The following is a 26,040-nucleotide window of genomic DNA, read 5'->3' as shown; positions in this document are numbered from 1 at the left end:
CACATCATTTATATGTTAAGTTCGGGGAAGTGCGACTTCTGGTTAAAAGAAGTTAAGTTTTTAGGCCATGTGGTATTTGGGAAAGAGATGCTGTAGACTCTTCTAAGATAGAGGCAATGCAAGATTGGGAACAACCTAAGAATGCTTTTGAGATCCGGAGTTTCTTAGGCTTAGTCGGGTATTACCGACGTTTTGTGAAAGACTTCTCTAGATTGGCTTCAACATTGACTAGATTGACGAGGAAGGGAATTAAATTTGTGTGGAGTGAAACTTGTGAAAAGTCATTTCAAAAGCTTAAGGTTAGACTCACTACTACTCCAGTTTTGATTATTCTAGAGAGGGGTTTAGGTTATTCAGTTTATTGTGATGAGTCTCGAGAAGGTTTGGGTTGTGTATTGATACAAGAGGGGAAAGTGGCAGTGTATGGTTCATGGTAGTTGAAGACATATGAGAGAAATTATCTTACTCACAACCTAGAGTTAGCGGTGGTGATTTTTGCCTTAAAAATTTGGAGGCAATACTTATATGGTAAGAGATTTGAAGTGTTTTTCAACCACAAGATTTGAAATATCTATTTTCACAAAAAGATTTGAATTTGAGATAGAGGAGGTGGATGGAGTTTATAGAGGATTATGATTTGAGTTACATTATCATCTAGGAAAGGCCAATGTAGTGGTTGACACCTTGAGTAGGAAATCTGTAAGCAGTGTAGCTAATATTGCCATCCAAGAATAGGAGATGTTAGGCTCTATTGGCAAGTTTGACTTGCATCTTTGGGAGTTCGTTAAGTTAGCCATTTTGTTAATTGTAGTTACACAACCTATTCTAGTGAGCCAAGTTATAGAAACCATGTGGGGTGATCACGAAGTAAAGGCTATCTGAGGGAAGATATCTGGTTGAAAGCTAGAGAAGGGCTTAAACGTTTATTCTGACTCGAGTGTAAGATATCTATACCGTGTTTTTGTGCCAAAATCTTGTAGGGAGGAGGTACTTTGAGAGTTCTATCATTCACACCTTGTGGTACACCCGGAAGGCACAAAGTTGTACCACGACCTTAGTCGCCAATTTTAGTAGAGGGGGATGAAGAGAGACGTAGCCTTATTTGTTTCAAGGTGCCTTACTTGTCAACAAGGGAAGGCCGAGCATCAATGACCAGCGAGTTTGTTGCAACCCTTACCTATAGCCAAGTGGAAATAGGAGAATGTCACGATGGATTTTGTTGTCAATGGGTGATAGTCAACTAGTTAACGAGGTAATGATGCTGTGTGGGTGATAGTCAATTGGTTAACTAAATCAGCACACTTTGTACCTATGCGCACGAGTGACACGGTAGATTATCTTTTCGACCTTTATGATAGGGACATACATGGGGTCCTTGTGACTATCATTTCAAATAGAGATCCACTTTCGCGACTCGGTTATGGCAGAGCCTACAGAATGCCTTGGGCACTAGATTAACGTTTAGCACCACCTCAGACTGACTTGCAGTCTGAGCAAACCATTCAGATCTTAGAGGACATGCTTCGGGGTTGTGTTCTTGATTTTAAGGAGTTGTGGGAGAGGCATTTACCTATGGTGGAGTTTGCCTATAACAACTTTTTTCAGGCAAGTATTGGTATGGCACTGTTTGAGACCTTGTATAATTGACCATGTAGATCTCCAGTGTATTGGTCCGAGGTGGGTGACGCACCTATGTTAGGTTTTGAATTAGTCTGAGAAATGATAGAGAAGGTCGCGCTTATTCGTAAGAGGTTGGTTTCGGCTCAGAGTCGTTAAAAGAGCTATGCCAACTGCAGGATGTGACCTTTATCTTTTGAGGTAAGAGATTATGTGTTCCTGAAAATATCACTGAGACAAGGTTTAATGAGATTTGGGAAGAGTGAGAAGTTGTCTCCTAGGTTTATTGGGCATTTTGAGATTCTAAAGCAGATTGGGGAGGTAGCTTATCATTTGGCCTTGTCGTCCCAACTTTCCGGAGTTCATGACGTGTTTAATATTTGTATACTCTGGAAGTACGAACCTAATCTTTTACACGTGTTAGATTGGACCGAGTTAGAGTCAGATGAGAATGTCTCGTATGAGGAGAGACTAGTACGGGTTTTAGCTACTCGGGACCAAGTTTTGCGAGGCAACACTATTCCATTGGTTAAGATGTTATGGTGACCCCATAGGGTTGAGGAGGTGACTTGGGAGCGTAAGGCAGAAGTCTATGAGAAATATCTAGACCTATTTGTTAATGTTTAAGACTTGTATTAAAAATCTTATTCATGTTGTGAAATATAAACATTGTAAATCTTTTGGAAAATTGAATTCTAATATTTGGTGTTGAAAGACTCTGTTTATCATTGTTACAACTATAGATGATCAATGGTTTGGTCTAAATTTGGTGATTGTATGTTTGATTTACATTTCGAGGATGAAATTCCTTAAGGGGGAGATTATAACGATTCTGGTTTAGACTCGACCCATTTCTTGCTTTTGGATCCGAGAATCAATATCCTTAACTATTATTCATTTCATTTTCAAGTTAGTTGAGTTAGTATGTTTTGGAGTTATTGTTGTGTTTGGAATGGGTTGGGGGTTAGTTTTCAAAGAGTTATTGTCCAGATTTTTGCTTGTTTGCTCGAGCGGTCTTTCTTGCACTCGAGCGGTTTTTTACAGTCTGCAAAACTTTTGGAAGTAGAGTATCTTCACTTGAGTGGTATTTCTTGTGCTCAAGCGGTCTTTTATAGGTCTGAGTTTCTAGGAGGGGGTCATTGTGCGCTCGAGTAGTGTTTTCAGTCGCTCGAGCGGTCTGCGCGTCTATCAATTTGGGAAAAAAGGTTTTTTGAATCACTTTTCACTTTCCTTCTCTCTAAAACATTCCAAAACCCTTGTTCTTCACTCTCTCTCTCTCTTTAGTTCTTGCATTCAAGCCCCAAATACTCTCAATCTATTGATTTCTTCACCCTAGTCCTTTGGAGAAAAAGGTAGAGCACGTTGAAAGCTTTAATATAATTGAAGAGGATATCACTACAACAAATTTAGGATTTCAAGATGAAACAAGTTTGTCCCAAAATGTACACATTTCGTCCTCCAAACTAATTATGACGAAAAGTTTTCATCACCCGTTTTGTCGCCAAAACGTTGTCACTAAAAGGTTTTGGAGACGAAAAAATAAATTCGTAATTGAAAATAATAAATTTGTGATGAATTTTTTTGTCTCCAATACACATTACTGGGAACACACTTGTAAGTAATTACTAACAAAATATTTTGTCATTAAAGGAATAAACTAGAGACAAAACTATTTTGTCATAAATATAAGAAACAGAGACAAAATAATTTTGTCGCATTTAATATAAACGAAGACGAAAAAAAATTGTCAAAGATACCAATAAAGACAAAAACAAATTCATCATTAAAAATGATGAAATAATGTCAAAAAAAATTCATCACACATTGAGGGTAACAGTGACAAAATGTGACTATTTTTCGTCTTGAGAAATTCATTTAGCGACGAAATAAAGAATTCATGACAAAATTAGTCATTTAACTAAGCCAATAAGGGACAAAAAAGCCTTTTTTAGGAAGGAAAAATTTTGTCACTAATTCCATAAAACGAAATTCCACATTATATACCTATTAGATCAAAATCTGTATTTTAATTCAACAAATATAACTTTGTTCATTTTGAAACCTGTTTAATCTAACAATTCCATCACAATTTAACTTAACTTGCTATAAATCAACACATATGTTCGTTGCCTAATCAGTAAAAATACAAAAACAATGTTGTTTGGGGATGGAGAATTTATTTGTGATAAAATATTGTCGTCTCCTCCAGCTTAACCTTATGACACGAAAATATATTTGTCGTGCAATTAATCAAAATGCAATACGGTACATGGAGAATTTATTAGTGACGAAATATTTTCGTCTTCCAAAACATATCCTTCTGAGACAAAAATATATTTGTCACCCAATTAATTGAAAGATAAAAAGAGCATGAAGAGTTTATTGGTGACGAAATATTTTCGTCTCCCATAACTTACCCTTCCCAGACAAAAAATATATTTGTCACCAAATAAATAAGAAAATGAAACGACATCGTCTAATAGGTTTGAATTTATTGGTGATGAATTCAAAAAACTTTAAATTTTGCGACAAAAATGTTCATTTCCAATGAGCTAAAATAATTGGCGCCAACAGGAAAAAAGTTGGCGGCTCTTTTTTTCTGACGAATTTATTTTTTCTTCTCCTATAGTTTTGAGAAAAATTAAAAGAAACAACAAAAGTAATATTTCGTCATGTTTGGGTTACGTTCTAAAACAAAAATAAATTTTATCACCAAATTTCATCACAATAGCCTAGATTTGTTGTAGTGATTGTTTTCAGCTCAGCCTAACTTTAACCCTAGATCTCTCTTCTCTTCTAATCTTGAGGTAGGGATTTCTTCAACCTTTGGTATGATTTTTTACCTTAGTTATTTGTCTATTGAAAGAATCTAGTGATTTGAGGATTTTGGATTAAACCTAGGGTTTGATTTTGAAATGTAAAACAAGGGTTTTCAAATGGGTTCTTGAGAAAGGTTATGGGGATGTATTTATGGTTGAGATATGTTGAAATGGTGGATTTCTTTACTTAAAATTGATTTTGAAAGTAAAAGGAATTTTGTTCTAAAATCATGGATATTTGGTTTTGTGAAAGAAAATAGCAAAAGATGTTACGTTTGAAAGAATGGAACAAATGTGTATGTTGATGATGATGGTGGAGTTGAATATGTAATATCACTTCCATTTAGAAAATGATGAGACTATATCGTTTGTTGGAAATTTTCTGTTGAATAGAAATATCTGTTTTAGGCTATCGATGGAGGATAGTTTTGATTGTTGTAGAAATTGCATGAGGATTAGGTGAATTGAAACTAATTACTTATACATCTTATATTGAGTATTGATTCATACTTAAACATTGAAAATGTATTGTTTTGAGAAAAAAATGGTGAATACCTTGGTGAATCTAGTTAGGGGTGTGGTTGTGGTTATTATGTTGGCCTGTGTGTCCTTGGTGAAATTCCAGAAACCAGCTCGGTTAGGTGCCGATCCTTCTAGTTAGTACTGGTAAAATGACTTTGGTAGTGTTTATATAGCCTACTAGCAGACACATACCAAGAGATTCTCCGCATTTTGTATCTATTGCCCTATTTTCTGATATAAAATGTTATTTTCATGAATTGATATATAATCTGGCATTGGATTGTTTTGAGATGGAAATGTAAAACATTTGACAATTGGCATGCATATACATCCACCTCATGACTTGTTAAGATTTATATATTGTGTTAAAGTATCTCTATTGGGCTTTGGCTCACCCTGTGTAGAAAACAACTTTCAGGTGCTGATGATATGCCTCAACCAAGAATATAGCTTGGGAAGACTTGGAGCCAAGAGCTTCTTTTTTGTTTATTTGATGTAATTTTTTTTGTATAAGCCTTGGGCTTTAATTATATTGAGTTGAACTCATTTTAATGTACCTATGTATCAACTTGGAAATGTGTAGCCATTAGGGCATATAATTGCCTGGGTTTTCTTTTATATCAATGTTTGTACACATGTCATATGCTACAGATTCAAAATTTAGGATTTATGAATGTATACACGCATATGTCATTTTTGTATGATCAATGATTTAAATGGATTATAAAATATGATGTTATTGATCAATTGTAAAGAATATTACGAGATGGGCTTTTGTTAATATTCCGGGCATTACAGTCTACTAGCACCTCCACGATTCTGATTATACACCGTTGCCTACCAACTTCATTTCAACAATATTATCTATTGAGAGGAAATCCCCAAGCTTTCTTAAAAACCTAGAAATGTAGAGTTTTGGAAAGGGAAATTTGATTGAGGATAGTCACGAGACTCTTGAGAAATGATGATTGTTGAATACATTTGAAATGTTGAGATTGTTGGAAAAATCATATTGATTTTTAGAAAGTTAAGAATGTGTTGGATTGTATACTATTGTTGTCTACCTTTAATTATCGAATTAGAGATAATTGTTTTGGTTATCAATGGAAGATAACATTGTCGTGGTGTAGAAAATTGCATGTGAACTAGGCAAATCATAATATTTAGAAATCACGCATAACATTGAACATATCATGAGATCATGGATTTCCATTGTTTCGCATTTTGAGAATCTTATTGAAAATGGTTTTGTTGAAAACAATTGTAACGCCAAAAAAGAAAACAATTGTAACCTTTTTGAGTAAAAAAAAAAAAGAGTAAATACCATGGTGAATCTGGTTAGGAGATGTAGATGTGGTGTATTAATTTGGCTTTTGATCCATGTTGAAAGTCCAAAAACACACACGGAGTAGCTTCCAAATTCCTTTCGGTTCAGAGCTAGTAAAGCAGATTGGTAGTGCTCTATCAGACTACTTACAGACACTTGCTAAAGATTACTAGAGTTGTATTTACTGCCATGTTTTCTATTGAAATGAAAAGCATTTGAATTATGGTCTTGGTACTAGTGCATGAAATGTGAATCTCAAAATGGAAAACTTACATTTTGACATGGCATTTCATTTGCATTCCTTACATGACATTGTTAAACATCATACATAGCATTAAGATTATCTCTATTAGGTTTTATACTCATCCTTGTGTGGAAATAACTTTTCAGGTGTTGCCAGTATGCCTTCGCCAAGGTGATAACTTGGGAGGATCTTAGAGCTTGAAGCTCATTTTGTTTATCTTACTTTTTGTATAGCCAACGGCTTTGATGTGTTGGGCTTATGATCCACTTTTGATGTAATCAGGAAGGCCCTGGAAATTGATAGCCTTTAAGGCAAGAACTTGTATTAGTTTAGATTTTGTTTCTCATAGATCACATGTTATAAATTCATGTTTTAGGATCAATGAATGTATTAACGCATGTGATTTTATTTGGTAAATCTATAATGGACATCTATGAATGAAATACTGGTTTGGCATGATTTAATTATCAAATGATTGAGATTAATTATAAGCTTTCGCATAATTAATGATAGATAACTGGTGGCTATAAGATATAACTATTTGTTAAAGTTTTCATATTTTTGGGATGTAACAAACATTGTGATAAACTATGAGATTTTGAAATCATAATTACCAAGAATGGAAAATGGATTTTGAGCATTATATATATTGGCATCATGCTCATATACATGTGTAGAGACATGTTAATTGTATTTAAGATTTGCCTACTAAACTATATGTTTATCTCACGTTATTGAAATCTTTTTAGGTACTGATAATGTACCACGGTCATGACTTGGCGTGAAAATATATGTATGAGCTAGAGGAGTTCTAATGATCTGTTGGCTTAGGGACTTTGTTTTGTAGGCTGAGTGCCATTCTTTTGTAAGGGTTAATCCCTTTTCTTTCGATGTAAGCCTGTGAATATTTTCTTTGTATTGAATGGTAACCTCTTTTGATTTACACACTATATATTCATGCCACGTAGATGATGAATATAAGATATATGTAATTAACACCTCTCTTATACAACTGCCCATCATATGGAATGAATGTAAGGGATTTTAACTTAATTGTTCTACTTTATTTGGCATTTGGTTGTACCAAGTACTCTATAATGGGCTACCTATTATCTTCTTTTATTTTCATTGTATATGTTTCCATTAGAAATACTCTTTCTAGTAGTGGAATTAATCTTTTCCTAATGAAGGATAAACAAATGGCTTTCTTATGTTCAGGTACAATTTTTTATGTTGAACCATTCAAAGCCACTTCATTAGCTTCTTTATTTGTTAGTCTTGAAATGTAAGTTAAATTTACTTGTTTAAACCTTGATAGAAGGTGAAATGAAGCAATATAATATGCTAATAAAGCCTTACTATAGCACTTAAAGGCATCAACTAATTGATTGCTCATCAATTAGAGATCCCCATATTTGGTTTTTACTCTTTTTGGAGACCAAATTACAAGTCCTATTCCTATTGTTGGATTTGTTCTCAAACTACCAAATCATAATTTTTATGGTTTTGATTTTTCAACACATAGACGATCTGCTAATAAATCAACCAAAGTTTGGCCTTTCATTGCCTTTTGATTAACACATTATAGACAGAATGCTAATATCATATTTTCTAGAGGCAACAAAGGAATATCTCTTAAGAATTTACTTCTTAAATTGTTGGTCAATCATAATAACCTTTCGAACTATGTTTTACATGTATATGGCTTTTTTTGTTAACAATTTTGGTAGTAACAATCTTCACAGTGGGATCCTTATAGTAGATCGTAAAAGAAGAAACGTTTATTTCTTGTTGTTATGATAAAACTTTATATTTAGAGAACTTCGAAGTTAACTCAACCAAGTCTCCAAATTTATTTGTATCAATCTTCTACCTAGCAATTGTGAAGCCTTTTTTTTATAACGTTTCTAGCTTCACTGCCAAATCATCCTTTTATGCTTCAAGTGTTGATTGGAAAACTATGTATGGAAGATTTCTTCCAATTGTTACCAATTTTGGACTAATCCTGACAACTGTGAGATCCCATTTTCCTGATAGCTAGAGGTTTGGCCACTCCTCCAATATCTCAAGTAAACAAGGTGCAATGTGAGATACAGATGACTAGTCTTGACTTAGCATATCCAATGAAAATCCACCAATCATACAGAAGTGCTACATCTAGATCAAACATGAAACATGGAGTCGTCATCTAATCTTTTGGATAGAATAGAAAACCCTGACTCGTACCTGAAGGACATGATCCTTCATCGCCAGAGTGTCTCAACTCGAGAGTCTAGGTATGATGAGGGAAGGTCATTTCTTAAGCACACTCACTCACCTAATCAACGATCAACCTCTACTAATTCTTGATATGAAATTTGTTAACACAATATGAACATGTAGCCCAGTTATTAATGCTAACATTACTATGTGAAACAAATAAATATAGACTAAACCACCTATTTTGGAATGTTTCAATCTCTCGTATTTTGAAAGAGTTTTTGATGCTACTAGCCCGTCAAAAAATTAAAAAAGAAAAAGAAAAAGAAGGAGGCAAAAAAACTTGAAAATAAGAAGATCTGAACTATTCCAACTTAGGCGATAAAACCTCCAATTAGTGGGCAAACACAGAGTTTATATCACATAAGCACATAGCCGCATGGCATAGTATGCTAGACATGATAAAGAAATAATCATACATAGAGGAAGCATAGAAATAGAAGAAGGATCACCTAGTACTCTTCTGCACCATGACATGCGCGTAAAGGGTTAGAAACCAATGCATGATCCTAGATACAAGTCTAAGTGATGAGATGCAAAGGAAATAACGAGAATACTTACCAAGTACTTTGGCCAAGTACAACAAAAGATAAATAGTTAAAATATATGTATGATCCTAGATGCGAGTTTCTACCAAATGCAATATTCACACACAAAATGAATCCTACGAGCCCAATTGCTACTAAGATGAGATGTGATACAACGAATTTATACACACCACGTAATAATACGATTTAATGAAAAAAAAAATGATGTGATGACCCAGAATTTTTTTTTTAAAAATAGTCAGTGCATAATTTAATTGAGCAAATATTTGGATTTGACAGTTATGTAAATTCTGTGCGAAAATAGTTTGGTTTTGTATTTTTTTAAAATAGTTTCTGATCTCAGAAAATTATAAAATTTCTCTATGTTGTTCACATACGAGTCTAGCACGTTGGGTAAAAATTTCAGAATTTATTGATGAGTATTTATTTTATGAAAATTCGCGGATTGATTGGTGTTCAGTTTAATTTATACTAGAATTTTGTTATTTAATTTTGAATGTTCAGACCATAAATTGAGATAAATATGTTGGGTCTATTTTGTTATATAATTGGGGCATGTTTGCCTTATGGGTGGGAATTTAATCAAGACTCATGATTTAGATTTAATTTAATTTGAGTTTGTTTAGTGACTCACGTTTAAATGTTTGGTCCTTTTTAATTATGTGATTGGTAGCAACCACCTTGGGAGTTGTTATTATTTATTATATAGGAGTTATAATAAATATTTAATAGTTGATTTTATGGTGTGCACCATATGGTCAAAAATTATATATTTTATAAAAAATGAAAATGTGTATATTTCGTAATGAGCAAAATGTTATATTTTGTGGTATACAAAAATGTTATATTTTGTGGTGAGAAAAAAATTATATCATTTTATAATTTATATTATTAAATTTTGAGGTATTATTACAAAAATTATATTTTTGGGAATACTAAACTTTGGGAAGCAAACCCACGTGGGTTGCCTCCCCACTTTTTCCTTCCATCTTTTCATTTCCTTTCTTTATTCATTTCATTTGGTGTGTGGAGAAAAGAGCTCCTGCTCTCCTTCTTTGTTCGTCTCTCTCTCTCTCTCTCTCTCTCTCTTTTCTCCATTGTTGGCTTAAGCTTTAAGCTTAGAGTGAGAGTCTTTAAAGTGAGATTTTGCAAAAGTGTTGTAAATGAAAGTCGGAGAGCTCGTCGTGATCTTCGCGCAATGGTAGTCTCGAATTCATGATCGGGCAAGATTTGCTTTCCAGATCTGCTCTTCTTCATTATTTGAGGTAGGAACTTTCTTTATATTTTTTACATTAAAGCTATGTTAGGGTTATTTTGAGAAAATATATCATTATAAGAGGTATTGCATATATATATATATATATTCAGATTTTTGTTTGGTAATTTTTGAAAGAAAAATTATGTTGGAATGTTAAGAATGTTGGCATTTTGAGATTAATTTGGAAAAATCATTTTGTGTTGATAATTTTGTAAGGAAATCCAAAAATAAAATTTAATAGTTGTATGGATTGTCTCTACATCATATTATGAGTAGATGATTTATTTTGAGAAATACAAAGTTGAATTTTTTTTTATCTTTGATTTGGAATTTATTTTTGAGAAAAATAAATTAATGTTGAGAAATATGGAGTAAATGCTTAAGTAGGAATTATAGAGTTGCTTTGGGATTAAAAACTCTAAAAGTGTTATTCATAATATTTTATAAAAGATGATATGTTGATAATTAAGTTGTGTTCATTTTTATGAAAATAAAAATGTGAAATGTGGACTTTCAAACCCATAACCTTAAAAATGTTACTATTAGGCATATTTCATAATTTTTTATGTAAGTATCATGTTGGTTAAGTAATTTTAGAAAAAGTTGTGAAATTGTTATTGGTAGAGAATTTGATAAAAATATTACCTCTTTAAATAGCTTGGCATGAAAAATGGTTATGTTGAAATATAGTTATATATATGTTTTTGCAAGATCTAAATGATTTTCGAAATCATCCTTTGATTTGTTTTGAAAATTGATTGTTGATTCAAGAAGATGAGAGATTTTTTTGGAAAGTGGGCTTACTTTCTTGTTCCTTTTAAAATAGAAATTGAGGATTTTGAACTATGAGGATTGAAGAGAGATGTTTTTGGTGACTTTCTTTCAATAAATGAAGATGAGTGGTTTTGGTGAGAAAACCTAGAAATTAGGGGTTTTTAAGAAAGATGTTGACATCTTTGAAGATGTTGTTATATTTATTTTGTGTGCCAAAATAAATGATACTTGAAAAATTGTTTATTTGTTTACATATAAATGATGGTTTTCATGGAATATGAGAATTGTTGAAGTTTTGAAAATTATTGTTAAAAATGTTGATATAGTTTTGAAGTGACTAAATAGTTGCGATTACTCTAAGTGTGTGAATTTTGTTTTCCCATGGATGAATTGGAATAAAATTATTTATATTCATCTTGAGAAATTATATTGACATGAAAAATGAGAATTTTGATCACAATGAGAATATTGTGTGGAAGTATTGAAAGTGAAAGAAATATTGTATTGTATTATTAATCATTGCATTGGCATATCAATTCATTTGATAATGATAAGCTTTGAAATTTGATTTGAAAACTTTGCATTGAGAAAGGAATGTTAGGAAACAAGTTTTCATGAAATGATTTTGGGGTAAATACGGCGGTAAGTCTTGAAAGGTGGTGTAGATGATAGGTGTCGAGCCTTTCAGTTAATTCTGGTAAAAATGACAGATTACAGGTGTCGACCCTTCCAGTTAACATTGGTAAAAATGACAAATTGGTAGTACTTGTATAGGCTACTTGCAGATACCAACCTAGGGATTACTTGAGTCGTATTTACCATCTTGGAATTTTATTGAAATTGTTGGATTAATGTATTTTCAAAATGGCATTGTGCGTAAGATTTTCAAAAGATGAGAAAAATATTTTGATCATGACATGGCATATGTATTCATCTCATAAGACTGTATAAAATGGATTTGATGAATTGTTTAATTATTTGATTCAATTGATAATTAGATAATTGAATGAATTGAAAAAGATGTCCTGTTGCTATTGAAACATGTTTATTTATTTAAGTTAACCTGTTGTGGTTAATTAAATAAATTGGATTTAAGAGATTATGTAATAAAATCATATGGTTTTGACATGATATGATTTCACATATATGTATGAGTATTTTGGTACCCGCATATTTTCTAATGTTTTAATATGGGATTGTTTGGTGAGCTAGTGGTTGCTCACCCCCTGTCTGTACATGTATACAGGGAATGCTTTTCGGATTTGAAGATTAAACAATGGTTTTTTCCCATTTCATAAGTGTAATGTAGTGATGGATTGTACTACTTCATTTGTTGTTTGGCTGAGTGCTATTTTTTTGTAAAGAGTAGTGTCCTCTCTTTATGGTAAGCCTCAGGGCATTTCTTTTATTTGTATGTAAATGTCATTATTGTATAACGAGATGGAATATGTATATTTAATTATTCAAATTTTCATCCAAGGATGAAATGTTATTTGTAAATGAACTTAATTAATGAATATTGGTAAGGTTATCCGAGTAATAAAATACGGGGCGTTACAAATGATTTGGGCTTGGATGCATGATTTGAAGCTAAACATGTGAATGTTATGATGGTAGTATGAAAAATCAAAGGAAAATAAAAATAAGCTAGAGTAAATAGGAAAAGAAAGTAAGGTTAAGGGAAAGAAAAATCCATCCCAACGCACACGACAGATATATGAGCTAATATTTCTATAATAATCAGGACTCGGGCAGGGATAGAGAGGTCCTAACCCTCACATTCATGGAAACAGATATAAGCTATTCGAACCCATTGAAAAGACGTTCGGGAGGGTAGGTCCAACCTATCCTCGTGGAAGAAACCATGCCAGGGTTTCTGCATCTAGCAATAATCAACAATTAAAGAATGAATAAGAATGCTCCAACGAGGATAGAGAATTTCTCACCCTCTAGCACATGAAAAGGGTTATAAAGTGTGCAAATTCTTGAAATAGTGACGAAAGGGGAGATTTGGTCTACTCTCGTGGAGAAAAATTGGCCTGGGCTTCTATATCAACAAAAATCAAGACAATGATGAAATAAGAAGGCTCCAACGAAGATAGAGAGATTGTCTCCCTTTAACTCATGAAAGGGGGTATAAAGTACCCAAATTCATGAAATAGTGACTAGAGGGGAGATTCGGTCTACTCTTATAGAGGAAACCTTGCGTGGAATTTTATATTAACAAAAATCAATCAAAATAACAAATGAGGAAAACTCTAATGATGAGAGAGAGGTTCTCCTCATCCTACTCCTGAAAATGAGTACAAGCTACTCAAATTCATGTAAAAGGGGTTCAGGAGGGGAGATCCAATCTTTTCTCATAGAGGAAACCGTACCTGGGTTTCTAACCCATAACAAATCATGAAAAAGCAAGTTGGACTTGACCAAAGTTGCTATACAGGCCTTCACTAGCTACATAAAGAGTAGAAGAAGAGAGAATCCAACTAAACTATCAGCAATAACCCAACAATGATCTCAAGAAAATTCCAACAAGAAAGAAAAAGAGATGCAAGATGCAAGAAACTCAAAAATGGAAGTAGGGATTTCCTCTAGGCTTGTAGAGATAGGGCCCAAGCTAGTCAAGCTCCAATCTAAACTCCATCAAGCTGGTGAAGATCTCTAGCTCCAAAACTCCAAGCAAATGTATGAAGAGAGTAGTCCAAGTGTATAGGTATATGAAACTCTACGCTCAAAACTCTCTAATCCTCACTCAGATTGATTAAATTACTCAAATAGTTAACTAGTTTAAATTAGGTTCCCTCAATTAATTTATGAAATTGACTAAAACTAGTCAAATTTTCCAACCCTTAATCCTTTAAGAGGAGGGGGGTTAAAAGGGCTTGGGGTGCTTGGAATATACCATTTGATCCTTAAAGATTCGAATGGCATATTTCAAGATGCTAGGAGACATCTCATGATAAATTTGTTTGGTTGATGTTGGCTGGCATTTGCCTGACAAGAGTTGTACAGCCAACCAAGAGTGGTTCGTCGTGTTTTCACAAAAATTTGTTTGGTAGAGCACGAATGGTTCAGGCGTGCTTACCAGGACCAAAGTGGTCATAATGTGCTCGCTTTGACCAATGTTGTTTTTCGTGTTTCTCTAACGTTGTCCAACCAACCAAGCATTGTCCAGCGTTACTTTTCTCAAAAGGTCTCCCTGTCTTCTCATTAGTTCCGACTTACTAAGCTCTCTTTTCTGAAAAAGAGGTCAATAGCTTTGGAAATATAATGCTAATAATGGCTGAAATGAACGAAAAGGTACCACTTATCTTAAAAACATTTAAAAAATATATATATACGTTTGAAGGTTTGGAAAACTCTTTGGCCAAAACAGGTGTAGGAAGGTTTGTCTCTCTTCATTCAGCACTTGTGCTTAAAACGTTTTTTGCTTTCATCATCGAGAGGTTTGAGTCAGAGCTCCCAAGTCGTAGGGCTAGTAAAAAATGGGGTGTCTACAGCAACAAACAAGTATACCACGTGAAAGTTGCTCTAGTCAAAGAAATAAAGAACATTCTAAGTTATAAGCAATCATTACTTGTAAATTTCCCTCATTGTCTAGTGAACCTTCAATGTGTTCAATGGTTGACTAGTTTCCACTTCCTGAGAATAAAGTAATAAATCTGAATCCCTTTAAGAATTCATACAACCGATTTACCTACTTAACATATTGTCTTATATATACTAGAGATTGTACCCTTGCGAGCCATAGTTCCATAAATATCTTGTATGAGACCAATAATTTTATCTATTGGTAAGGTAGGTGTTACAACAACCATTGGTGGTTGTTCAAGCACTGGAGATAGAATATTTTCCATCATTCTTGGTTTCTTGTTTACTTGCCTAATTGGTTTCTCCCACTCTCGAGTCCTTGTTTGAATGCTTGATTATTTGCTAACCTCAGAGACAGTCTTACTATAGTATCATTTCCTCCCAAAGTTTGCTCATGAATAGGGTAATTATAGTCATTTTGCTTATACCATTCCATTGGAAGCATTAGCTTATAATAAAATTTTCGTGGGTTTTCAAGACCACAAATTCTTCTTTGAGAGATACTAGATTGTTGGCTTTTTCTGTTGGTCATCTCCAACCATATGTTGGCAATGATCCTCTCTATAATGTCCATTCATTCTTTGTTGAAATGGTGGCAAGTTATTCTCTATATTCTAGAGAAACGGTGATCAAGGGGATGTTACCTCTCCAACAAATTAGTTGCCAAATTATTAACATAACTCATTAGTTGTTGGCCTAGTTGTTTTATAATTGGCCCTATCTAGAATAAAACTTAGTTCGAAACCACATTTAGGTTAGAAATGTTATGACTTTACTAACCAACATTATGACTAGCCTATCTATTATTATTTTAAGAAAACTTCCTTGTTCAAGGCATTTATAGCAACCTCTGGTTCTCTCCCTGCATCTTGCACATTGTTAAAAATATAACTTCTTATTAGCTCTTTGTCCTTGTCATGGAGCACTAGAAAATGTGTCCTATCGGGTGTGCCAAAAAAAATGTTGGCGTTGAAATGCCTTTGAATGACATAATTGTAATTTAGGCATGGTAGAAAAGGTTGAACAACCTTTTTAGATTTAAACCTAAGCTAATTAAAAACTAGATGAATGTCTTAACGGTTCTTTTGTCTCAATGTGCCAACATCGAGGATAAGTAATACATAATTAAAAGTAAAAAGAAAGTAAAAGGAAATAAAGTGAAAAGTAATTGAATTAGTGAACAATATAATTACTAAAAGCGAATTGAGAATTGATTGAATGAACAGTACAATTTCAAGATCACATTATCTTGCTACTCCTACTCATATCTTTGAAGTTCCTCCTATGGTTATAAGAATCGAATCTACTCCTAACTAGTGAGAACTACTATTAAGAAAATATAATAATAAGTCTAGATTTTTAATCTAGAGGTTCATTTCTCCTTCAATTGGCCTTCTATTTATAGACGCAATGCTTTAACTACTCACTACAACGTATTCAGGTTTTTGAGACAAAAAATTAAGGACAATCATTTTTCAGGGATGAAATGTTGTATTTTTAACAATGAAATTGGACATTTAGTGATGAATAGCTATCCTTTTGAGACCAATTTCTCTCTCTCTCTCTCTCTCTCTCTCTCTCTCTCAAAAAGTAAACTTTTTGGCACCAAATTAAGTTATCCCTAAAAGTGCATTTTTATCAACAATTTCAAAATTTTGTCACTAAAAGCTATTTTTTGACTTTTGGGATGACCTACAAATGGCGGCTTTCATGATGACAGGAATTGGTCCCCAATATTTTTTACAACAAAATTTTCACTTTTGGGGACAAAAACACTTGATTCCTAAAACTTTTATAGGTTGCAGTGGCTTGTGATCGCTTACAACGACCTGTGATATTTCTTTCCTTCTCAGGCGTTGACTTGTTTCCCTTTTCTTTCCCTTATTTGTTGTTCTAGTAATGGTGCTAATGTCTCTTGTATTTCAAGAAGCTGCACATTATGTTTCTTAACTTCCATAGCTGCCCGTGACCCATGGATGTTTCCTCTTCTTAGGAGTTTTGTGGACTTGTTATGTATTAGATACTCTCTTCAAATATCTCTAGATTTACCGTTTTAACTATGAATAACTATTTTGCGCCCATTGCTGCCCAATAATTGGCTATTCAATCCAACGATTGTAAACAAATTGAATATATTCCGATGCACATAAATCTTTATAAGTACCAGCCACACTTGTTTATACTACCATTGAATGGGTTCTAATCGCTACTTGTTATCCAGTTAGTTTGTTTGGATATCGACTAGGGTGTCGGGTTTGGTGGTTATAATCTAGGGTGGTGAAAGTGAGTAGATGAGTGGCATAGATCAAGAGAATAGGTAGAAGAGTGGCAGAAGTGGGTGGAGAAGGGGCACGGCTGGCCACAATGGGTAAGAGAGGACTAGGGTGAGGGGAGGCGGTTAGGAGTAGTGAAGGAGAATGGAGGAAGTGATGGCAGAGACGGAAGAAGTGGCTAGGGTTATTTCTAAAAACTAAAAGAGACGACAAGGGTAATTTCATAATTCTACCAAAAGATTTCATATTTTTGTAATTAATTTTGGTTCTTCCACCTGTGATGTAATGTTTGAAAACTTCCCATTGACTGGTAATAAATTACCTCATTTCCCATTGGATGTTGTATAACCAAAATTCTATAATAGCCGCTGCTTTTTTGGGAGTATAAGTAAAATATCACTTTCGGTTATAACTAAGTTACATTCATTCTTTCACCCAAAACTTTTTTGATTCACCCAAAAAGTTACATTCATTCATAACTAAAAACACCACAATGAATCACAACTAATAACCACTTTGAATAATATTATATGTATTAATTAATGTACACATTAATATACTAACAAATGATGTGGCATCATTTGTATGGTTTTGAATATTTGTAACTTGTATAATAAATGTGGTCAATAATAATATCATAACACTAGCTGTTATACTATTGTGTACATTAATTGGTGCATGTAGCACCACCGGACCACTTTAGTCATAATAATAATAATAAAAAAAAAAAACTTCATTAGGTCATAATCATGATCATAAACCATAATGACTTATAACTAAAAAATATTTTCAACAATTATGGTGAGTCATAACTATGCATTACTTAACTCATAACTAAAGATCAAAAAAAAAAATTAAATAGATCATTTCGAATGTCTCATAGAAAAAAAAAAGAAGAAAGAGATGGACCATATTGTGCATTCCACTAAAAAAAAAGAAGAGTTTATGTACTGTAAAATGTCTCATAGAAAATAGATAGATAGATGAGGTAATCTTTAAATGCCAAACACTAATAAAAAAGAGATAGACCATTTCGAATTTAATTTGCTGATATTAAACCAATGAACGATGAAGTTATGATGCAAACTTACAATAAGCTCAACGACTTCATTTGACCAAAGAAAGTTGGTATGTGTCCACCCAGTAAGTTATCATCAAGGACACTGTTCATCATAGGTAGGCAATGTTAGTGTATAAAACCTTACATGCATCATAAATGTTAAATTACCCTAACATGTTCATTTTTATTACCCATAGCATTGTTAGGGTTTTACACATTATACATGACAATGATGATGAGATGATCATGATGATCTTAGTTAGGTAGGGAACATATATTTAAAACGTAAATTGAAATTAAATATGCTTCAACATAATTACACAACTTACATATATGAAAGCTTGGACAAATTTTGTAATGAAGATGGAATCTTACTAATCCTGTTATGAGCCAAGGATCTGTGGCAACAAAATTAGATAAAAATAATTAAATAAAATTCCATTGATGATTCCATATAGTAGAGTTGCCACTTCTGAAAGAGAAAAAAAGAAAAAAAGAAAAAAAATAAATAAAGAAGAGAAAGAATTGTTGTCAATCAAAAGTTACATCAAACGCTGTATGTGTCATGCATGTCACTGTATTCTCGTTCAATGGAGCTAAGACCGTTCAGTGATACAAAAATGTGCATGATGAGTTCATCTCGGTCTAAAGGTAATAATAAACTAAATCACCTCATACAAAATAATGATACTTTGCTCAGCTTGTAAATTGACTTATTTGTTTTTGCTTTTAGCAAATTTTTTTTTTGAACTTTGAGTCAATTTGTTTATACTTTATAAATTGGTTCAAACTAGAAGATCTTAAAAATTAAAAATAATGCTGAAAACAAAAAATAGACTAACTTTTAAAGGTTCTTTTTGTCTTATTTTTGTTAGCTTTTTCCATCGATTTTTTCCAAAATGTTTCCAACCTTTTAAGGATATGTTTCAATAATAGTAACTGGTTTTATGAAAATAAATACAAAAAGACTTTCTTTAATCTTTAGAAATTATTTTCTTCCTAAAATATGGGAGAATCATACGGTAATGATTAATTTTTTTATTTTTCATTTTATTCACTAAATTAGTTTGTAGATTCTTTGGGGAAAAGATGAAAAGGAAGAAGGAAAACATAATTTGAAAATCAAACTGTTAACACCATAAATCTGCAATTATTATTATTATTTATTATTTATATAATTGCAGGACACGTGGCATCCTCTTATTCATTTGGAAGTTAAAAGAAGTTATAGAGATAATGGAGAATATGAAGGACAAAGTGGATGAGTGGGAGGACAAAGTGGATGAGTGGAAGGACACATGGCAAGACAAGAATGAAGATGGAAGAAATGGGTAGTTACTAAGTAGTTATTGCTGTATTTTTTCTTCTATAAATAGCCATTAATGGCTACATTGTAAAGGATCCAGAACTTAAATCAAAGACAATTGATTTCAATATTTCTTGTTATTTTCCTTATCTTAGGAGTAGTTTAACATAGATTTATATTTCGAAGCATTTATTTTCAGCATTTCCATTTCGAAGCATTTTATGCACTTTCTTTTCGAAGCATAGGAGTGGAGGTAAGTAATTATTACTTTGATTGTTCACTCAATCATCTTTCTCCGTCCCTTTTTCTTCTTTTACTTTTTCTTTTCGCTACACTTGGCAAATTTGAAGTCCTCTTCGTTGAGGCAAAAGAACCGTCAACACAATCGCTTGATAATTGGCTTGAATTTAATCTGTAAGGATTTTTCAATCCTTGCTGGCACGCTCGCATTTATGATATTTTCCTTCGTAGGAAAAATAAGCCAACATTTTTTGGCACGCCCGGTGGGACCCGAAGTGTAAGAAATGACAAATGATTTGGATTTCGCCATTCGAACTTGTCAATATGAAATATATTGGCGTGAAAGAGAAATTTTGGATCTTCAAGAAGAGATCCATTTTCTTGATGAAATAAACTTTCATCCCTTACAATATTATTTGGTGAAAGAAAAAAGACACCATTTAATTGGAGAAATTCATCAACTTGATATGGAAATTCGCCAATGGAATGATGAGTTATCAACTCTCACTACCAAGTCTTTAACTGAGGCTTTAATGGTCGGAATTGCTGAATTTTTTCAGAATTTTTCCATGGTTAAAAATAGCAAAAGCAAAGAATTGATTTCATCAATGGCTCGGGGGGTTCAAGAGTTCGTTTTAAAAGAGCCAAATTATGAAATTAACACAACGAAAGAGCATGTTCTTGAGCCAAATTTGGCTAAGAATGATGTTCCATGTATGACTCGAGGGGTCCAAAAACCAAATTTTAGAGAGTCAAGTCATGAAAATAACATATCTATGGGTGATTTTCATAAGCCATTAATGGCTAACATGGAAAAACAACCCACTTTGCCAAATAATTATGAAAACCTATTCGGCAAAAGTCATGTTTTTAAAACAAACATGATCAAGAATAATGAACAAGCCACTGTTCATGAATTCAAAATTTTTTACATTTTTCAAAATGTGAAAAAGTATAAATTTTCATGGTCACACTATACCATGACTTTTGGTGTTCAAAATCCTTTTTGGATTTGTGGTTCACATCAAAATATAATAATGATGATGTGGCTAATAAAATTAACAAATTGTTCTTATGAGTTCGAAGCACTAAGAACAAGGGATGACCATTTAAAATGCATGAACTTGGCTAGAAAAAGCCTGTGCATTTAAATAAATGGCTGAGAATGGCTTATCTTTTCAAATTGATGGCCAATTGTTTGTATGTACACAATCAAAGCATTGAAGATACATTCGAAACATCAAGAGTTGTTTCGAAGGTTGATTACTTCACATCCGAAGCTGTATAAAGCTTTGAAGATACATTCGAAACATCAAGAGTTGTTTCGAAGGTTGATTACTTCACCTTCGAAACTGTATAAAACTTTGAAAACTTTCGAAATGTGTACATCTCTTCAAATATATGTAAAATGACAATTAATTAGTTGTCGAATAATGCCTGTTTTTGGCATCATAAGTTGGCTCGAAGAACAACAGTATTGGTGTCTTCAAAGAATTAATAATTGGTTCGAAGCACAAAATTAATATTTTCATTAATTATGTGTGAACCAGAACATATAAGTTTTGAATAACCACAATGTTGGCCAAAAACAGCTTCGAAAGCCGTTTTGCCATAAGTTGCTTCGAAAGCCGTTTTGCCATAATTTTGTAAGCTTCGAAGCACTCTATCTTGCATCAACAACAGCTTCGAAGAAATAATAATGGTGGTTGTGAACCTTCAAAGCTTTGTCGAGTATTTTTGAGGATGTAATTCGTCTTTTGTCGGTTCTATCGACCTTCGAAGAATGATTTTGGTCCTTTATATCACTTTCGAAGCTTGTTACTAGTAATAATTCAAGTCATCTAGTCATAATTTCATACTCATTCGAAGCGCTTTATTGGTGTTGTTACATCATTCGAAGCACTTTGCTGCTTAGGTTAGTCATGTGCTTGGTTCGGCCCTTCAAAAATTCAAATAAACATCATTTTTAAGGGCCGCGGGGGGTAATGTTAACACCATAAATCTGCAATTATTATTATTATTTATTATTTATATAATTGCAGGACACGTGGCATCCTCTTATTCATTTGGAAGTTAAAAGAAGTTATAGAGATAATGGAGAATATGAAGGACAAAGTGGATGAGTGGGAGGACAAAGTGGATGAGTGGAAGGACACATGGCAAGACAAGAATGAAGATGGAAGAAATGGGTAGTTACTAAGTAGTTATTGCTGTATTTTTTCTTCTATAAATAGCCATTAATGGCTATATTGTAAAGGATCCAGAACTTAAATCAAAGACAATTGATTTCAATATTTCTTGTTATTTTCCTTATCTTAGGAGTAGTTTAACATAGATTTATATTTCGAAGCATTTATTTTCAGCATTTCCATTTCGAAGCATTTTATGCACTTTCTTTTCGAAGCATAGGAGTGGAGGTAAGTAATTATTACTTTGATTGTTCACTCAATCATCTTTCTCCGTCCATTTTTCTTCTTTTACTTTTTCTTTTCGCTACACTTGGCAAATTTGAAGTCCTCTTCGTTGAGGCAAAAGAACCGTCAACACAATCGCTTGATAATTGGCTTGAATTTAATCTGTAAGGATTTTTCAATCCTTGCTGGCACGCTCGCATTTATGATATTTTCCTTCGTAGGAAAAATAAGCCAACATTTTTTTTGACACTTGAAAATTCCTTTCACTTGGTTAACCACCAATTGAGAATCTCCAAATATATCAACTGCATGTACTTGTAATCCAATAAGAATCTCTAGTCCCACAATTAAGGCTTCATATTCAGCCTGGTTATTGGAACAGGTAGCTTCATCCACTCTAAAACCATGGGTAGTTTCTGTCCCCTATGGAGACTTGATTACAATACCAATTCCAATTAACCCATTTGCTTTCGACCCATCGAACCACATTTGCCATGGCTCAACACTGGTCATACCAAGTTCCATTATCTCCTGACTCTCTGTTTGAGATGGATGATCTGCCAAGAAATTGGCTAAAACCTGCCCTTTTACTGCCCTTTGAGGGACATATTCTAGATGACATTCTGATAAGGCAAGCATCCATTTGCCAATTCTTCCCCTCAACATTGGTCTAGATAACATATATTTAACCAAATCTGTGGTTGCAATTACCAAGACAGTTGTAGGTAAAAGATAGTATCTCAATTTCATTGCAGCAAAATACAAAGCAAGGCACAGCTTTTCAACAGCTGAGTATTTACATTCACAAGAATTTAAAAACCTACTAAAGTAATAAACAGCTTGCTCCTTGCCTTCTACATTGTCTTGGGCCAAGAAAGCTCCCAATGAATCTTCTGCTGCAGCTATGTACAACTTCAAGGGGTTGTTACCCTTTGGTGGCATCAGCACTGGGGGGTTAGCCAAGTAGGCCTTGATACCTTCGAAAGCAATTTGGTGCTCTGCTGTCCACACAAATTCCTCTTTATCTTTCAGCCTTAACAAGGAAGAAAATACTTTAGTTTTCCCTGCAGTGTTAGAAATGAACCTTCGAAGAAAGTTAACCTGCCCAAGGAAACTTTGTAATTCTTTCTTACTTGATGGGGGTTTGGCTTCAATGATTGCTTTGGCTTTATTCTGATCAATCTGTATTCCTTTCTTGTGAACAACATAACCCAAGAAATTTCCAGATAATACACCAAAAGCACATTTAAGAGGATTGAGCTTTAATTTGAACTTCCTCATCCTTTCAAAAGCTCCTTCTAAGTGAAACAGGTGCTCTTCCATGGATTGAGATTTAACTACAATGTCATCAATATAACATTCCAGATATCCTCCAATAAGATCATGAAAGATAATGTTCATGGCTCTTTGGTATGTAGCTCCAGCATTCTTTAGACCAAATGGCATTTTAACCCACTCAAAGGTGCCAATATTCCCAGGACATCTGAATGCTGTCTTGTGGATATCTTTCTCTGCAATGCAGATTTGGTTGTAGCCGGAATGCCCATCCATCATTGACAAGACTTGGTGACCTGTTGAACTGTCCACCAGCAAGTCCACTATAGGCATAGGGTACTCATCTTTAGGAGTTGCCAGATTTAAATTTCTGAAATCGATACATACCCTCATTTTGCCATTCTTCTTGACTACAGGCACAATATTAGATAGCCACTCGACATACCTGGCTGTTCTAATAAAACCTGCCTTGAGGAGTCTAAGGATCTCTTCCTTGACCTTCTGAATTACTTCTGGACTCATCCTTCTTGGTTTCTGCTTGTATGGCCTGAAATTAGGCTTCATAGGGAGCCTATGTTCCACTAATGACCTGTCCAATCCTGGTAGTTCATTATAAGACCATGCAAAGCAATCTTTGTATTTCTTCAGAATAACCAAAAGCTGGTTTCTGTCCAGAGCGTTCAAACAAGTACTTACGTAAGTGGGCTGTTGTACAGAACCTTCCCCTAGATTTACTTCTTCTAAAGGGTCTTGTGCATGAGAACTCCCTCTGGTTTCTACTACCTTTGAAGTGATCTTCAAGCTTGGTTCTGCCCCCAAGTTCTTCAATTCAATATCTCTGTCCTCCTCCTCGTAGACAAAGTCTGTCCACAAGGCTTCCTCTTCCTGTATCTCCTGGACTTTTGTTTCAATGTCCAATGCACAGTACTTATCAAGAGTCAAGACTCCAGCCTGTTGCTTCTACTGTTTGCGGCCAATTATCATGGCCTCTCTCTCTTGCTCCTGAACTTTCTGGACTATTGCTTTCATGTCCAATGCTGAAAATTTAATCAAAGCCAAGGACTTGGCTTCTTGCGGTTCCTCTCTTTGCCTATAACCAGGCATCATTGTCATCTCTAAGGACAATCTCTTCATCAGCACCTTTTTGGACTAAGTGCTTCAGGTGTGTCACCTCCTCATCAGCCGTCACTTCGGCTGAGCTGTCATCTTTCATCAGTATACTGAGAGGTGTTACTCCCTCAATATACAATTTAGCCTCCGCAAAGTCTGCACAGGCTATGAAGGGTTGAGGATCTGCATCGATTTCCTCTGTCTCTCCATTGCCTAGAGCCATCATGATTTTCTGATGTAAAGAAGAAGGCACACATTTGTTAGTGTGGATCCAATCCCTTCCAAGCAAAGCATTGTATTTAGCATTACTGTCGATTACGAAGAATGCCGTCATACAATCCCTGGTTCCCACACTTAAATTAATGGGAAGAATCCCCTGAGCCATTTGCTTATCTCCAGCAAAACCAGCAATGGTTGTGCTGGTTGGTATCAACCTGGGATTCTTTTTTCCTAGTTTCTTCAAAGAAGATTTCGGGAGTAGGTTTACTGCTGCCCCATTATCTATCAGGACTCGGTTCAGCTGTATTCCATCAAAGAAAGCCTTGATGTACAAAGGCCTGACGTGCTGCGTCATCGAATCTGAGGGGTACTCGAATGGATACGATAGATTGATGCTTACCACTTCCTCACTTTCATATTCATCTTCCATCGGTGTAACCATTTCGAAGTTATCTTGCACCATGCTTGCTTGCGAGTCTTCACTAGAAATCTGAACTGGATCAGCTTCCTGCCCCTCTTGGTTTTCATCTCCAGCTCGGAATTCCTGTGGTAGTATGTGTACCATGTTCACTGAGACTGGGGGAAACGAGCCAAACTGGATGGCTGGCTGTACTTGTTCCCCCTCTTGGTTACTTTGGTCGACTCCCTCAGAAACATCCTGCATGATGCATTCTGGTATTTCATTGCTAACTGATCCATTCGAAGGATCTTTCTCAACTAGTTCTTCAGTCAGAAACGTTTGCTCAGCCATGAAGGCTTCGAACATCTCTTCCTCCACAACCTCTTTCTTCTGGCTTACGTTACTCTCTTCTTCGGTCTCGCTATCTGTCTCCATCAGGGTCTTCTCCAATCCAACAAGACTAGACTTCTCTCTGGCTGTTAGTTCGGCATGAACCTTAGCCAATTGTTCTCGGCTGCAGACCACTTTGCTCTGTGGAACCGGCTTTGGAGCATGGTCTGACTTTGGGTTCTTCCTTCCTTCCATTTTGACTGGTGAAGAATTTTCTCCACTTTCCTTCAGATCTTTCTGGTATTGGGTGTACCTGCGCTGAATTTTTCTTCTCTGTGACCTTGAGATGACTGGGACCATTCCTGGTTCCTTCGTCTTTGGGTGTTTAAGCAGCACCCAGCTATTTGGAGCTACCATAGGAGGCCTGATCATCCTGCCTTGGTTTATAACATCT

General features: G+C 34.4%; 1 protein-coding gene across 4 annotated transcripts in view; it reads right to left on the bottom strand.

The window, feature by feature from the left end:
- Positions 1 to 26,040, bottom strand: part of LOC114282852 (uncharacterized) — a 136,472-nt gene that overhangs the window by 74,340 nt on the left and 36,092 nt on the right. For all 4 annotated transcript variants that reach the window (XM_082887561.1, XM_082887560.1, XM_082887562.1 and 1 more), the window contains 2 exons: positions 18,622 to 18,690; positions 18,324 to 18,395 (listed from right to left, as the gene is read on the bottom strand). In XM_082887561.1, coding sequence (XP_082743687.1) covers positions 18,324 to 18,395; positions 18,622 to 18,690 — 141 coding nt within the window. The remainder of the gene's footprint in view (positions 1 to 18,323; positions 18,396 to 18,621; positions 18,691 to 26,040) is intronic.

The sequence above is a fragment of the Camellia sinensis genome, chromosome 9, assembly GCF_055761805.1.
Source record: "Camellia sinensis isolate YWXY chromosome 9, ASM5576180v1, whole genome shotgun sequence".
NCBI lineage: Eukaryota > Viridiplantae > Streptophyta > Magnoliopsida > Ericales > Theaceae > Camellia > Camellia sinensis.
This window is presented reverse-complemented; position numbering and strand designations above follow the sequence as displayed.